The sequence below is a fragment of the Choloepus didactylus genome, chromosome 7, assembly GCF_015220235.1.
Source record: "Choloepus didactylus isolate mChoDid1 chromosome 7, mChoDid1.pri, whole genome shotgun sequence".
NCBI lineage: Eukaryota > Metazoa > Chordata > Mammalia > Pilosa > Megalonychidae > Choloepus > Choloepus didactylus.
In genome coordinates, this window is record NC_051313.1 from 16061008 (window position 1) to 16078056 (window position 17049).

Here is a 17049-nt window from a genome sequence, read left to right on the forward strand (position 1 = left end):
CTGGTCTTTTCATGGCATATGAGCAAATAAACTATTTACACTACTAAAAAAAAAAAAGATCAATTGGGCTCACATTCAAAAAAGGGCTTATGTGAATATATCTCAATAAAATGAATAATAATTTAAAAAGGGCTTATTTAAAGTCTAATTTACAACATTTGTATGTGAATCTCAAAACATTCCTGTATGTAATTTTCTTGAACCACAACATACTGAGTAATTTCTGAATTGGAAAGCAGAAAATTGGTAGAATTCCAACCTGTCACAATGACTGAGAAATATACAAGCAGTTCTGTGGAATCATTGAAAAGACAGCAACTTTTGGTGACAAAGAAACTAGTTTTCAAACAATAGCAAAAAAGAATTGTATCTAACTCTCCCTGTTAGCCTACTTATAATGTCTTCGGTTTCTACCAAAGCTTATACAAATTCATGAATGTTAAGACATCAGGGGAAATTATTAAAAATATAAACATCTCCTTTAACTTGACACAATCCCTAGTACCTGACATTTTCAAAACAGAGAATTAAATAAGGCTTCATATGACTGACATCCTTAAAAATATTGCCCCCCTCAAAAACAAAAACAAAGTAGAAGTTATTTTAAGGAATGCAGCATGCTGAAGAAAATCACAAAAGACTGAACACTGTGCATGTTGAGAAAGTAATAGTATCACCAACAACAATATATATGAGCTCAGATTAACTGTTTGTAAAATATTTACCCACATTGAAAAATAAACAACAGTAGCCCTCGGCTACCGGAGAGCACAACGGCACAATTGTCAGCAGCAGTTTGGCTTTCAAAACACACCACACTTTCATTATTAGAAAAACAATATGCTTATTTTTCTCTAAGAATCTTGAATTGGAACAAGAAGAGTTAATAGAACAGTCATAGCTAGAGCTTTGTCATCATAGTCTTTTTTTTTTTTTTTTAATCATCATTTTATTGAGATATATTCACATACCACGCAGTCATACAAAACAAATTGTACTTTCGATTGTTTACAGTACCATTACATAGTTGTACATTCATCACCTAAATCAATCCCTGACACCTTCATTAGCACACACACAAAAATAACAAGAATAATAATTAGAGTGAAAAAGAGCAATTGAAGTAAAAAAGAACACTGGGTACCTTTGTCTGTTTGTTTCCCTCCCCTACTTTTCTACACATCCATCCATAAACTAGACAAAGTGGTGTTTGGTCCTTATGGCTTTCCCAATCCCATTGTCACCCCTCATAAGCTACATTTTTATACAACTGTCTTCGAGATTCATGGGTTCTTGGTTGTAGTTTGATAGTTTCAGGTATCCACCACCAGCTACCCCAATTCTTTAGAACCTAAAAAGGGTTGTCTAAAGTGTGCATAAGAGTGCCCACCAGAGTGACCTCTCGGCTCCTTTTGGAATCTCTCTGCCACTGAAGCTTATTTCATTTCCTTTCACATCCCCCTTTTGGTCAAGAAGATGTTCTCCGTCCCACGGTGCCAGGTCTACATTCCTCCCTGGGAGTCATATTCCACGTTGCCAGGGAGATTCACTTCCCTGGGTGTCTGATCCCACGTAGGGGGGAGGGCAGTGATTTCACCTTTCAAGTTGGCTTAGCCAGAGAGAGAGGGCCACATCTGAGCAACAAAGAGGCATTCAGGAGGAGATTCTTAGGCACAAATACAGGGAGGCCTAGCCTCTCCTTTGCAGCAACCGTCTTCCCAAGGGTAAAACTTATGGTAGAGGGCTCAACCCATCAAACCACCAGTCCCCTATGTCTGTGGTCATGTTAGCAACCATGGAGGTGGGGTAGGCGAATACCCCTGCATTCTCCACAGGCTCCTCAAGGGGGCACTACATCTTTTTTTTTTTTTTTTTTTTTTTTCCCTTGATTGTCTTTTTTCTTTTTTTTTTTTTTTTTTTTTTTAACTTTCCCTTCTTTTTTCAAATCACCTGTATGAAAAAAAAGTTAAAAAGAAAACAAACATACAATAAAAGAGCATTTCAAAGAGACCATAGCAAGGGAGTAAGAAAAAGACAACTAACCTAAGATAACTGCTTAACTTCCAACATGTTCCTACTTTACCCCAAGAAAGTTACATAATATAGCAACATTTCAGTGAACTTGTTCCTACTACAACCATCAGAAATTAACAGACCATAGTCATTTCTGGGCATCCCCAGAACGTTAAATAGCTTATCTGTTCTTCCTGGATTATTGTTCCCCCTTCCTTAATTGCTCTCTACTGCTAGTTCCCCTACATTCTACATTATAAACCATTTGTTTTACATTTTTCAAAGTTCACATTAGTGGTAGCATATAATATTTCTCTTTTTGTGCCTGGCTTATTTCGCTCAGCATTATGTCTTCAAGGTTCATCCATGTTGTCATATGTTTCACCAGATCGTTCCTTCTTACTGCCGCGTAGTATTCCATCGTGTGTATATACCACATTTTATTTATCCACTCATCTGTTGAAGGACATTTGGGTTGTTTCCATCTCTTGGCAATTGTGAATAATGCTGCTATGAACATTGGCGTGCAGATATCTGTTCGTGTCACTGCTTTCCGATCTTCCGGGTATATACCGAGGAGTGCAATCGCTGGATCGAATGGTAGCTCTATATCTAGTTTTCTAAGGAACTGCCAGACTGACTTCCAGAGTGGCTGAACCATTATACAGTCCCACCAACAATGAATAAGAGTTCCAATTTCTCCACATCCCCTCCAGCATTTGTAGTTTCCTGTTTGTTTAATGGCAGCCATTCTAACCGGTGTTAGATGGTATCTCATTGTGGTCTTAATTTGCATTCTCTAATAGCTAGTGAAGCTGAACATTTTTTCATGTGTTTCTTGGTCATTTGTATTTCCTCTTCAGAGAACTGTCTTTTCATATCTTTTGCCCATTTTATAATTGGGCTGTCTGTACTATTGTCATTGAGTTGTACGATTTCTTTGTATATGCAAGATATCAGTCTTTTGTCAGATACATGGTTTCCAAAAATTTTTTCCCATTGAGTTGGCTGCCTCTTTACCTTTTTGAGAAATTCCTTTGAGGTGCAGAAACTTCTAAGCTTGAGGAGTTCCCATTTATCTATTTTCTCTTTTGTTGCTTGTGCTTTGGGTGTAAAGTCTAGGAAGTGGCCTCCTAATACAAGGTCTTGAAGATGTTTTCCTACATTATCTTCTACGAGTTTTATGGTACTTTCTTTTATATTGAGATCTTTGGTCCATTTTGAGTTAATTTTTGTGTAGGGGGTGAGGTAGGGGTCCTCTTTCATTCTTTTGGATATGGATATCCAACTCTCCCAGCCCCATTTGTTGAAAAGACCATTATGGCTCAGTTCGGTGACTTTGGGGGCCTTATCAAAGATCAGTCGGCCATAGATCTGAGGGTCTATCTCTGAATTCTCAATTCGATTCCATTGATCTATATGTCTATCTTTGTGCCAGTACCATGCTGTCTTGGCAACTGTGGCTTTATAATAAGCTTCAAAGTCAGGGAGTGTAAGTCCTCCCACTTCGTTTTTCTTTTTTAGAGTGTCTTTAGCAATTCGAGGCATCTTCCCTTTCCAAATAAATTTGATAACTAGCTTTTCCAAGTCTGCAAAGTAGGTTGTTGGAATTTTGATTGGGATTGCATTGAATCTGTAGATGAGTTTGGGTAGAATTGACATCTTAATGACATTTAGCCTTCCTATCCATGAACATGGAATATTTTTCCATCTTTTAAGGTCCCCTTCTATTTCTTTTAGTAGAGTTATGTAGTTTTCTTTGTATAGGTCTTTTACATCTTTGGTTAAGTTGATTCCTAGGTACTTGATTTTTTTAGTTGCTATTGAAAATGGTATCTTTTTCTTGAGTGTCTCTTCAGTTTGTTCATTTCTAGCATATAGAAACATTACTGACTTATGTGCATTAATCTTGTATCCCGCTACTTTGCTAAATTTGTTTATTAGCTCTAGTAGGTGTATCGTTGATTTCTCAGGGTTTTCTAGATATAAGATCATATCATCTGCAAACAATGACAGTTTTACTTCTTCTTTTCCAATTTGGATGCCTTTTATTTCTTTGTCTTGCCGGATTGCCCTGGCTAGCACTTCCAGCACAATGTTGAATAACAGTGGTGACAGCGGGCATCCTTGTCTTGTTCCTGATCTTAGAGGGAAGGCTTTCAGTCTCTCACCATTGAGTACTATGCTGGCTGTGGGTTTTTCATATATGCTCTTTATCATGTTGAGGAAGTTTCCTTCAATTCCTACCTTTTGAAGTGTTTTTATCAAAAAGGGATGTTGGATTTTGTCAAATGCTTTTTCAGCATCTATTGAGATGATCAATTGATTTTTCCTTTTCGAGTTTTTAATGTGTTGTAATACATTGATTGTTTTTCTGATGTTGAACCATCCTTGCATGCCTGGAATGAACCCCACTTGGTCATGGTGTATGATTTTTTTAATGTGTCTTTGGATTCGATTTGCAAGTATTTTGTTGAGGATTTTTGCATCTATATTCATTAGGGAGATTGGCCGGTAGTTTTCCTTTTTTGTAGCATCTTTGCCTGGTTTTGGTATTAGATTGATGTTAGCTTCATAAAATGAGTTAGGTAGTGTTCCATTTTTTTCAATGTTTTGAAAGAGTTTGAGTAAGATTGGTGTCAGTTCTTTCTGGAAAGTTTGGTAGAATTCCCCTGTGAAGCCATCTGGCCCTGGGCATTTATTTGTGGGAAGATTTTTGATGACTGATTGGATCTCTTTGCTTGTGATGGGTTGGTTGAGGTCTTCTATTTCTTCTCTGGTCAGTCTAGGTTGTTCATATGTTTCCAGGAAATTGTCCATTTCTTCTACATTATCCAGTTTGTTGCCATACAGTTGTTCATAATATCCTCTTATAATTTTTTTAATTTCTTCAGGATCTGCAGTTATGTCACCTTTTTCATTCATTATTTTGTTTATATGGGTCTTCTCTCTTTTTGATTTTGTCAGTCTAGCTAGGGGCTTGTCAATCTTGTTGATCTTCTCAAAGAACCAACTTTTGGTGATATTTATCCTTTCTATTGTTTTTTTGTTCTCTATGTCATTTATTTCTGCTTTAATCCTTGTTATTTCTTTTCTTGTACTTGGTTTAGGATTGGTTTGCTGTTCATTTTCTAGCTTCTTCAGTTGATCCATTAGTTCTTTGATTTTGGCTCTTTCTTCCTTTTTAATATATGCGTTTAGTGCTATAAATTTCCCCCTTAGCACTGCTTTTGCTGCATCCCATAGGTTTTGGTATGTTGTGTTCTCATTTTCACTCGTCTCTATATATTTAGCAATTTCTCTTGCTATTTCTTCTTTAACCCACTGATTGTTTAGGAGTGTGTTGTTTAACCTCCAGGTATTTGTGAATTTTCTAAGTCTCTGATGGTTATTGACTTCTAATTGTATTCCATTGTGGTCAGAGAATGTGCTTTGAATAATTTCAATCTTTTTAAATTTATTGTGGCTTGTTTTATGTCCCAGCATATGATCTATTCTGGAGAAAGTTCCGTGAGCACTAGAAAAGTATGTGTATCCTGGTGATTTGGGATGTAATGTCCTGTAGATGTCTGTTAAATCTAATTCATTTATCAGATTGTTTAGGTTTTCAATTTCCTTATTGGTCTTCTGTCTGGTTGATCTATCTATAGGAGAGAGTGATGTGTTGAAGTCTCCCACAATTATTGTGGAAACATCAATTGCTTCCTTTAGTTTTGCCAATGTTTCTCTCATGTATTTTGTGGCACCTTGATTGGGTGCATAGACATTTACGATTGTTATTTCTTCTTGCTGAATTGCCCCTTTTATTAGTATGTAGTGGCCTTCTTTGTCTCTCAAAACATCCCTGCATTTGAAGTCTATTTTATCTGAGATTAATATTGCTACACCTGCTTTCTTTTGGCTGTAGCTTGCATGAAATATTTTTTTCCATCCTTTCACTTTCAATTTCTTTGTGTCCCTGTGTCTAAGATGAGTCTCTTGTATGCAACATATTGATGGTTCATTTTTTTTGATCCATTCTGCGAATCTATATCTTTTAATTGGGGAGTTTAATCCATTTACATTCAACGTTAAAACCGTGAAGGCATTTCTTGAATCGGCCATCTTATCCTTTGGATTATGTTTGCCATATTTTTCCCTCTCTCTATTAATATCCTTTATTGTACCCATACCGAATCTCTTTAGTACTGAACCTTTCTCCAAGTCTCTCTGTCCTGTCTTTGTTTCTCTGTCTGTAGGGCTCCCTTTAGTATCTCCAGTAGGGCAGGTCTCTTGTTAGCAAATTCTCTCAGCATTTCTTTGTCTGTGAAAAATTTAAGCTCTCCCTCAAATTTGAAGGAGAGCTTTGCTGGATAAAGTATTCTTGGCTGGAAATTCCTCTCTCTCAGAATTTTAAATATATCGTGCCATTGCCTTCTCGCCTCCATGGTGGCTGCTGAGTAGTCACTACTTAGTCTTATGCTGTTTCCTTTGTATGTGGTGAATTGCTTTTCTCTTGCTGCTTTCAGAACTTGCTCCTTCTCTTCTATGTTTGACAGTGTGATCAGTATATGTCTCGGAGTGGGTTTTTTTGGATTTATTCTATTTGGAGTTCGCTGAGCATTTATGATTTGTGTATTTATGTTGTTTAGAAGATTTGGGAAGTTTTCCCCAACAATTTCTTTGAATACTCTTCCTAGACCTTTACCCTTTTCTTCCCCTTCTGGGACACCAATGAGTCTTATATTCGGACGTTTCATATCATCTATCATATCGCTGAGGTCTGTTTTGATTTTTTCAATTTTTTTCCCCATTCTTTCTTTTATGCTTTCATTTTCCATTCTGTCATCTTCCAGGTCACTGATTCGTTGTTGAACTTCCTCTAGTCTTGTACTATGAGTGTCCAGAATCTTTTTAATTTGGTCAACAGTTTCTTTAATTTCCATAAGATCATCCATTTTTTTATTTAGTCTTGCAATGTCTTCTTTATGCTCTTCTAGGGTCTTCTTGATTTCCTTCATATCCCGTACTAGGGTCTCATTGTTCATCTTTAGTTCTTTGAGTAGCTGCTCTAGGTGTGTCTCTTCTGGTCTTTTGATTTGGGTGCTTGGGCTTGGGTTATCCATATCGTCTGGTTTTTTCATATGCTTTATAATTTTCTGTTGTTTTTGGCCTCGTGGCATTTGCTGTCCTTGATAGGGTTCTTTTAGGGTTTGTAGACCAGTTGAAGTCCTTATCTCTAATTTATCAGATCTACAGCTTCGTGGAGTACACTTTCTCTAACTAACCAGCAGGTGGCGTCCACGAGCCACCTGTTCTCCACAAGCCAGATCTCCCCTGCTTAGCCTTTTTGGTGAGTGGGGGAGTGAGTCTTGTGGGGCCCAATTGGTGTCCCAAGCTTGCGTGTGTAGTTGGTGTTGCCTGCCCTGTATGTGGGGCGTGTTTCTGGGCAGTCGGGGAGGGGGGGTGGCCCTAACAATCAAATCTCCCTGATGATCCTAGAGTTTTAAAGCTACTGCAATAGTCTAATCCTTCAGTTCAGTCCTGCCACAGTTTGTCTCTGCCACTGACCCACAAGTCTTTGGTATTGGCGTATGGCTCCTGAGACTTGCAAGTGGGCCCCTCTTCCAGGCTGTGCACCCCGGGTCCTCTGTTGAGGGATGACTGTGCTATGTCACAGGTGAGTGCCGTCCCCCCAGGGCAGTTCTGGGCTGCTGGGCTGTGTTGGGAGGCTCCCAGTCTGCTCAAATGATGGCTGAATGGGGCTCTGTTAATTCACACTGCTCCCCCTTCCCAGCTCTGGGACATTCAGCTGAGGTTGCAGGGAAGGCTAATGTCCACGCCCAGTTTTGTGGTGTGTGCCTGTTATTTGAAGCACTTCCGTCACACTGGGTTGTCTGGGGCAGCTCTGGGCTATGGGGCTGGCGATGGGCAGGAGTGTTTCCTGTCCACCAGGATGGTGGCTGTGAGCGGACACCCCCCTTTTCTTGGGAAGTTGTGTTGTTTAGTGAATTTTCTCAGCCACTGGATTATTGCCTTTTTTCTCAGAGCTCTCTTATTTCTGCTCTTGACTTGACGTGCCCAAATTTCAATTCTTTGAAGCTTTCTGTATTGAGCTTCTTAGAGTAATTGTTTTAGAAAAAGCAAAAAGGATTTAAAAAAAAAAAAAAAAAAAAAAAAAAAAACGGCCCTCCTCAGAGATCTAATGGGTTATTGAAATGCTAATAGACAAAGCAACCAGGGCCATTAAGGAAAGGTGCCCTGGGCAGAGAGATCAGCCTTGGTTCGGGATTTGCATATGCGCCTCAAGGCCTGATCTCCGCCCTTCTCCTTTCTGTGTTCACCAGAACTCCAAAAATCCTCTGCTTTTACTTTGGAGCTTCTCGTGTTGTTTTCCTTCTATGCCCGTCTCCTCTCTGCTGGGCTGGCTGCTCTCAGAGTCTCTGGTGTCTGGCCTCAGTCTATCTATGGTTGGAGTTTGAATCAGTAGAATGAGTTTCCGATGAGAGCAGCCACTGCAATTCTCCCTTCTCCTTCCTGGAGCTGACAGCCCCTCCTCCCCCGGGACTGAGCCTGGCAGGGAGGGGCGCGGGTCCCCTGGCCGCAAAAACTTACAGATTTCGCTGATCTCAGCAGTTCCACGTTTTCATGAGTGTTGTATGAAGTATGCCCAAAGACAGATTGCTCTGTGGTGTCCAGTCCACGCAGTTCCTGGCTTTTTACCTACTTTCCTGGAGGAGTAACTAAAACATACAGCTCACCAGTCTGCCATCTTGCCCCGCCTCCTGTCATCATAGTCTTTTGATCCAAAATATTAAGATTTCTCTCTACAAAAATCTCCTGATTATTTATGATGTTTTTGTTCATTTGAAAGAACAGCTTTGACTTTAAAAGTCTTTGAAAACAATGGTTGGGATTAATTCACCCAATGCATTCACTTGCTAAGCATTTACTAGGCAGCTCTACTGTCGTGGGGATACATTGTATAATTCCAGCCCTGCCTGGAAGGAGTGTTAAGAATGATTTTTGGCAGGCTTGGATTTTTGCTTCAGTTTACATGTTCCTGATTGTTAATAAGATTCTATCACTTGACTCATCTTCTGCCCATTTATTAACTAAGATGCTTTGTGATTCTCATGTTTATTGATGAAAATTTATTAGCTGTTCAGTATCCTAATCACTATTCTGTGTACTTATCACCAGTTCCTTATGTGCAATGCAAATATATTCTCCCGCCCATTGCTTATTTGCCATGCATTAATGTTAATTAGTCCAATTTATCATATCCTCTCTGTATTTGTGTTTTCTCTATCCCAACATCATAAAGACATGCACAAAAGGAACTATGGAGTTGCTATTCACATTTACGCTACAAATCCACTAGCAATTTAATTTTGTGTATAGTGTGAGGTAGGGGTGGATTTTTTTTTTCTTCTGTATGATTAGCTAATTGTACCAGCACCATTTACTGAAGGGGGCTTTGTCAGGGGTAAGAAGAGAAAAAGTTTAAAACAAGTAGACTCCTGACCTCAATCTAGAGAGATCTGTGCCCTAACACTCCTGTTAGCCTGACTTCTTAGAGTGCTAGATCCTCAAGGAAAGATAATATTACCTTGTTCACATTCTGGACCCAGTGCCTATCAGAGCACATGGCAGAGAGTAAAGTATTTGTTGATTCATTAATCAAACGAACACAAAGCCCTTTGTAATCTAGCTACTGTCACCTTCTAGGGGCATGCACTACACACTTGGGAAATACTGATGTATTTTTTCTTCCTGTGCCTTTGCACTTCCTGTTACTGCCTGTGTGAAATGCCCTTTCTTACCTGCCTTACCAATTGGCCAACTGGCCTGTGAACACTGACTAATTTCTCCAGGAAGAACCCAGTGCCTTCTTCTGCATCCCCTTAGCACCCTATCACCACCTTCATGAAATGCCTGCTACACTGTCCTACAAGCCACCAGCCAGTGAGCTCCCTTTAGGATCTCTACGCAAATCAAGGCTCAATGTATAGAATATTTGAGCCTCGGGAGTTTTTCCAGCCTGCACAGATCAGGGAACTCAGGGACTTACCGGCTTGGGGACTGTATATGAGCTCCACATGGGCATCCGGAAAGCTTTTCCATAGCCGCTCACGTAGTCCCTGTGGTAAAGGAGACAGTGTTCCTTGTCCTTCTGCATAACCCTGGGCCTCCCAAATGGCAAATTTACTTTCTCTGTTTCCGTTACTAAAAGAAAATAACATAAAAGAAAAAATGTTGGTGACACTGGGAAATGCTTTCATGCATGAAGTAATACCTACCACTGAGCAATGGTTTATTATGTGGCAGGTACTCTGCTAAAAATTCCACATACTTTACCTGTTTGATTTCTTACAACAACCCTACGAGGTAGGTATTATTATCCCATTTTATAGGTTAACAGACAAAGGTTTAGCCAACTAATTTGCCCAAGCAATGGGCTAAGCAAGGATCTAAAGCCTGCTCTCATTGGCTTCTTATCTTTTACAGCTAACCAGGACCTATCTGAAGATCTAAAACTGGAAAATCAAACATGATCTATTTAATAACTGTCATAGGAAAGGCACTGGAATTTCAGTACAAATACATATCCTAGTATATATTTGTGGTTTTCTTTGAGTGCTATTACAATCTAACACTCCCCAGACCATTAGAAGATTATCATGACGGCTGAACCGTGTACTGAGCTCCTACTGTGTGCAGGCTCCATTCCAAGGGCACACACATAGGAACTCACTGAACCTTTACTGCAGCTCTATAAAGTAGGAATCCCACTTTATTAATGATGCTACTAAGGGACAGAGAGTTTAAGAAATTTGCCCAAAGCCAAAGGACTAGTAAGGGGTGATGGCTGACTTTGAACCTGGTGTTCACACTTTTCAGCCACAAGGCTCTCCTGCAAGTGAACATGAACTAATATGGAGGGATCCCCCAGCACAATGGGATGGTGAATGTAGGGGGGTGGCACTGGGACAATGAATCATAGAACAATACAAGCAGTATCATTCCTTTTATGGGAGAATAGACCCAACAAAACAAAACTAGACAGCCTTCAAGTCCACCGAGTATGTAAACATACATCAAAGGTCTGTGAAAATACCGGCTACCTCCAGGAGCTGGGAGGGTAGGAGTTTTGCTCACTCTGCAATGTTTTAATTTTTTTAATAATAAAAATATATGCACAAAAGAACAAATATTGTATGCTCTCACTAATGTGAAAGCAAACAATAGTTCATGTTAATTATAATATGTAACTCATAGAAATAAAATCTAGAATATAGGTTATGAGGAGACAGAATGAGGCTAGAGAATGGAGTGTGCTCGCTTATATGTGCAGAATTTTAACTAGGTAGAACTCAAATGTTTGGAAATGGATGAAGATGACAGTAGCACGTTATTGTAAGTTTAATTAACAGGGCTGAATTGTGGGTGAATGTAGTGGAAAGGGTAAGTTTAGAGTTATGTATATCACCAGAAGGAAAGCTGGAGGTTAAAACATGGGAATGTATAGACCTGTGAATCCTGTGGTGGACAATAAACAAGATTAACAACACAAATATAAAAAAGGTCTGTCATGAACTAGAATAAATGTATGTCACTATACAAGGAGTTAATAATAAAGGAGTATATGGAGGAAAATGTATCTTCTGCAAACTATGGACTATAGTTAATAGTAATATCTTAATTTTTTTTGTATCAACAACAAATATTCCACAACAATACTAGGGGTCACTAATGGGGGGGAGGGGATAAGAAGTATGATATGTTTTGGGTTTTCTTTTTCATTTTTATTTCTTTTTTTTAGAGCAATGAAAATGTTCTACAATTGATCATGGGTTTGAATGAACAATTCTGTGATGACACTGTGAGCCATTTATTGTATATTTTGAATGGAATGTATGGTGTGTGAATATATCTCAATAAAATTGCATTAAAATGTACGTATATACATTGCTTGTGTAACTGGAGTAAAATTTTGAAAGACAAGTAAAAAATAATCTAAACAAGACAGGGAGACTGTGAAAGCATTTATGTGAGGTCCTCTTTCAACTATCCTGTAGTGCAGAAGTCCACAGACTTTTTTTTTAACAAGCAAAACAATAAATATTTTGGGTTCTGGAGGCCAAACTGCTTTTATCTCAACTACAGGGCTCTTTCATGCAAAAGAAGTCACAGGTAATAAGCAAATGACTGATATTCCAAAAAAAAAAAAAAAAAAAATTATTTATGGACACTGAACTTTGAATCAGAAAAGGGCAATGTTGTGTTTTGTTTTGAAGCTGAGCTGGCATGAAAGTGGCTCCAAAGGGAAAGGCCGGGAGGAATGTGGGAGGTGGGCAGGAATAAAACCAGAGCCACCTGGACAGGAACATCCTGTAAGACCTAAACGTCAAAGACTTAACACGTTTCCTACTGACTTACTTTCTTTTTGGGTGAGATTTAGCATTTGATTCACACGTTCTAGATCAGTGTCCTGCAAGAAAATGGGTGGAAAAGTAAGTTGAAGTAAAAATAGATTTTAAAGGGTGATTGATCGAGACCATTCTGCACTAATTACATGAAGTGTTTTACTATCAAGCAAAGAAGCCAGTCCTCTGAAACATAGATATTCCTACTGCCTTTTGCCTGTGTGAGTTTATAAAGATGTGGGGTGAAGCATTCTGCTCACAGGTGAAATCAACAAGTGAGTTGAACCTTCAACATTCCAGTGCTCTAATACGCATATAAATCACTTCAGGATCTTGGTAAAATGCAGTGAACTGACACAGGGCCAGGGTCTCTAACTTGCCAGTGAGCAGGTGCTGGTCACGGGACCACTTTGAGCAGCAAGGGGCCTCCTTTTACAAAGAACTGGGAGGTAAAAGTCAGAAAAACCAAACTTCTGTGACCTTGGACAAAATATCTATCTTCACTCAGCCCTCTTTATCTCTAAAATGGGGAGTGAAAGGCCCACTCTGTAATGTTATCTTAAGGATTAGGGGATATAAGACAACAGGTGTTTATTTAGCTCCTCAACCATATTTTGAACTTGGCATAAAGCTGCCTTGACCTTAGTCTTAGCCTGATGGACTCCGGATAACTGGACTCAAATCTCATTCTGAAATTCCAGCCTCACCCAGGGGCTCCCATTCTCTTGCTGGAGGTATGGGCCTTGTATTTCAAGCTCCTGTTCTGAATCCTGCCCTTGGGGCCCCATCTACCACTGGGATTTGGCCTTGTCTCCTTCTGGGATCTGAAGTCCTGCTCCTGAGCTCAGCCTGGTGCCTCATCCACCACAAGGACCTTCCCATCGCGGGCTGTCTGTTGGCATCTCCCAAGTGTGGCCTGATGGGGCTTCTCCACTGAGGCCCATAAAACTCCCTCCCACTTTCATCTGATTCACCCTGTCAACTGTTTGTCTCCGCTATTCTGAAATAAGACCCAAACTGCTCCCTTTGGGAATACCAGGCTGTTTGCTGAGCACTTCCTGCTGAGTGGACCCCACAGCAGCTCCCCCAGGGGCGGGTCTAACTCCAGCTCACGATCCCTACCCCTCTCCCAGCTCTTTCTGCTCTAAATAACCAACCATAACCATCCAATGCTTAAGAGGAAAGGTTTATGAGGGAAATCAAACATAGACTCACATGTCTACTCTTTCCAATGGTTAAGGACAGTTAGTCACAATGGAATTAATTCATTTCCCAGTAGGGCTTTTCCATTTACAAAGCCTATTCACGTGCTTAAACTTCTCATGTGTGCAGTACAAATTCACATTTACAGTTAAGGTTAAAAATCGCATACCTTTACTTATTAAAACATCTGAGCCCAAACCCTAACTGGCTGTCACCTACCCCAGCCATAGACCAACTTGCCCCTTCATATTTTTATGGATACATAAAGTTATTACTCACACTTCCTAGCATGGGGCAAGAACATTGCAGTGAATCTGTGGGCAATGGATTAGTAAAGCCGCAAACAGAAGACTTTGACACTTCCTCAGCATGGGATGGCTCATAAAAAGGCACCTTCAGAAGATGGTTCAAACTACCATGTGTACCATTGTTTGGAGCTGGCTGAATGCGCAGAAGATCTGTTTTAAAAAAAAAAATAATAATAAGGAAAAAGTAGTTATCATTTTGAAGGAAACAACTCCTATGTAGGTCCTGGTGGGGGGAGGGGGGAAAATACCTGCTCCTTCACTTCTTATAATAAATTCGGCTGCAACGCAGTGCGGGTTTTGCTGGCCACTGGGGTCACTGTTATCTCCCCAGCTTCCATCACCTCATCTTTCTAGGGAAGAGGGAGCAGGCACTGCAGATGCGCCCCAGGAAATGCTCATGAACTGTAATTTCCGCAGAGGAAAGGGGCATCACTTAGTGATCACGTTGTTTTTTAAGTATAGCATGGTGTACCTATTGCAAACTATCAACTGTAGTTAACAGTAATATTTTAATACTCTTTCATCAACAGTAACAGATGCACCACACCAACATTATGGGTCAATAATGGGGGGAATAAGGTTTATGGGAGGATTTGGGCTTTCTATTTTATTTTTATATCTTTACTGGAGTAATGAAAACATTCTAAATTTGATCTTGGGGATGTATGCACAACTATCTGATGAGACCGGGAGCCAGTGACTGTGTACTTCCGATGGTTCCTATGGTGTGTGAATATATCTCAACAAAACTACATTAAAAAAAGAAGCTTTTTTCCTAATAAATACAACTTTACAGATATTAAATAATTTAGCATATTGACTTAGCTATATGAAAGTTCTTTAAGGCCAGAGATACTTTTAAAATTTTGCCTAGACCCTCAAAAAGTTTTTCTAATTTTCTCTATTAACAACAAGGCATGCCAACATTTTACAAGCACGGCCTTTTCAGTGACTCCTACTGAATTCCACCAAATAGATCTCTCCTAGGCCTGGAATCCAGACTAACTCGTTCTGATCCTCCCTGCCAAAGGCCAACAGCCCTGAGCCCGAACTCAGCCACGGAACAAGGAATTTAAGATGTTAAGGCAGAACTCAATATTTTTAAATGGATCTGTGTTGGGTTTGTAAGTCACAGTCAATCAATCCAAGCCAGTGGAGAGATTAAGAGAGACGGCTGTGAACATTTTAATAACCAGGTTGCTAAAGCTAATGGGAAAATTGCAGCTTACTCGTCTTTAAGTTTCTATAATATTGAGTATAATAATAATGTGTCTTTCCAAATAGGACTTTCTCAACCATTCTTTTATGCCAGAAGCCTTCTCTCTCTAAACACAAGAAAATCCTTGTGTTTTTAACTTCTCTTCTTGCTTTGAAAGTTTAAAGTCTTATTATATCTATCTACTTTTACAGTTCAATCATTATATAGTTCCTTATAAAGGAAAAGCCTGGTCTCCTGCTATCTAATGAGTATCATGAAGTAGAAAAACAAAGAAACAAAAAATTTACTCTTAACCGAAGCTCAGTAATTTTTTCCAATCTTTTCCATTTTCTCCCTTCTTAATGCAGAGCTTTTAGCCTCTAGGATTCCATTTATCACCAATTCTAAAATACATATTTTAAACAATATGTCTACCTTTCTTGGTGAATTTACACGGGTGTACTTACCACACATTAGGTTATAGAGTTCAATATTTTCAAATGGTTCTATTTCAGTCTTCTCTTTGAAACTGGGTCCTTGTGCCAAAAAGATAGCCTAGGGGTGATAGTCATACTATTAGTCACCTCCCAAACCATAAATAGATGTCCTAGCAGCTCTCTTATTTGCAATCCAGGCCTCGGTCAGGCTTTCTTTTCAGTCTTTGAAAATGATTTTTAAATCATTTCTGCCGGCTGTTCTTGAGCAGATCACAACCGAAATAGAATTCCCTTTGTGCTAACCTCTGCCCTCACCTGCTCCCTCAGCATCACACCTGCCAACAGAGCAGCAGGAAACAGGCAGCAGTGACAACCCACCAGCACAACTCTACAAGGGCTAGGTGATCCACATTAGAAATTCATCCTCTAACATCATGCAGCATTTTCACACCCCCTCATATCATTGCTCAAATATCTGAATAAATGCCAAAAATGTTAAAAGTTTCTAAGCATTAAATTTTTGCACAACTTTCCAATCTACTTATTTCTCAAATACATCTCCCTTTACTTTGAGGATGAAGGGACCTAAATATTTTTATTTATATTTAATCAGTGTTAACATAGTTATATTATTTATAACAGATCAAAGTGTTTGTGACCATAAATAACTGGAAGTACCAAACATAGATAAGTAATCCTTTTCTGGTAACAATATAGTGTGTGCATATATAATTCCCCTGCCCCCAGGATACTCAGCAAAGAATTGGAGGCATAGGTTTATATTTATAATTAAATTAATTATCAAATAGTACCCTAATTAATATAGAAATTTGACTGCACAGATTTTCCAAATATCTGCATGGATGTAAGTCACCATGACAAAGTTAAGAGACAATATTTTCATAAAGAGTGTGACATTTTGTTCTATTTAGAAAGGGATATATATATATATACACATTTTTTATATGTGTTTGGGTATGTGTATACACACACAGGTGGGATTTGTTTTGAAAAATCACAAAGCTTAGCCTGTGGGACCCATCAGCTGGTCTTTATAGGTTGCCCCCACGCGTTCCTCCCTGGGCTTCAGGAACACACACTCTCCCAGTTTTCTTTCTCGCCAGCTGGTGGCTCCTTCTAGGTCACTCTGATGGTAACCCTTTTCCTCCACAACCTCTGAGAGTAGAAACGCCCCAGGTTGTACTTGGTCCTATCTATACTCCAGCCCTGGGGATCTTATCTAACTGTATATTTTTAAAATAATTTTTATGCCTAAGGTTCAGTTTTTTATCACCAGGCCAGATTTTCTCCTTACTTGCCTGTTAACATCTCTACCTGCATGTTGAATAGATATTTCAAATGTAACTTGTCCACAATTGTAATAAACATACTACACGAGTACAAGATGTTAATAGTATGGTGATATATGGGAACCTGTGTTTTATGCATGGTTTGTCTGCAAACCCACAACTTCTCTAAAA

The 17049-nt window shown here is 39.3% G+C and overlaps 1 protein-coding gene across 1 annotated transcript in view; it reads right to left on the reverse strand.

The window, feature by feature from the left end:
• LOC119539426 (ectonucleotide pyrophosphatase/phosphodiesterase family member 3-like) overlaps positions 1 to 17049 on the reverse strand; it is a 105625-nt gene that overhangs the window by 14043 nt on the left and 74533 nt on the right. Inside the window, exons 17-20 of the mRNA XM_037842991.1 lie at positions 15599 to 15686; positions 13905 to 14083; positions 12436 to 12487; positions 10067 to 10221 (exon numbers count right to left, since the gene is read on the reverse strand). Coding sequence (XP_037698919.1) covers positions 10067 to 10221; positions 12436 to 12487; positions 13905 to 14083; positions 15599 to 15686 — 474 coding nt within the window. The remainder of the gene's footprint in view (positions 1 to 10066; positions 10222 to 12435; positions 12488 to 13904; positions 14084 to 15598; positions 15687 to 17049) is intronic.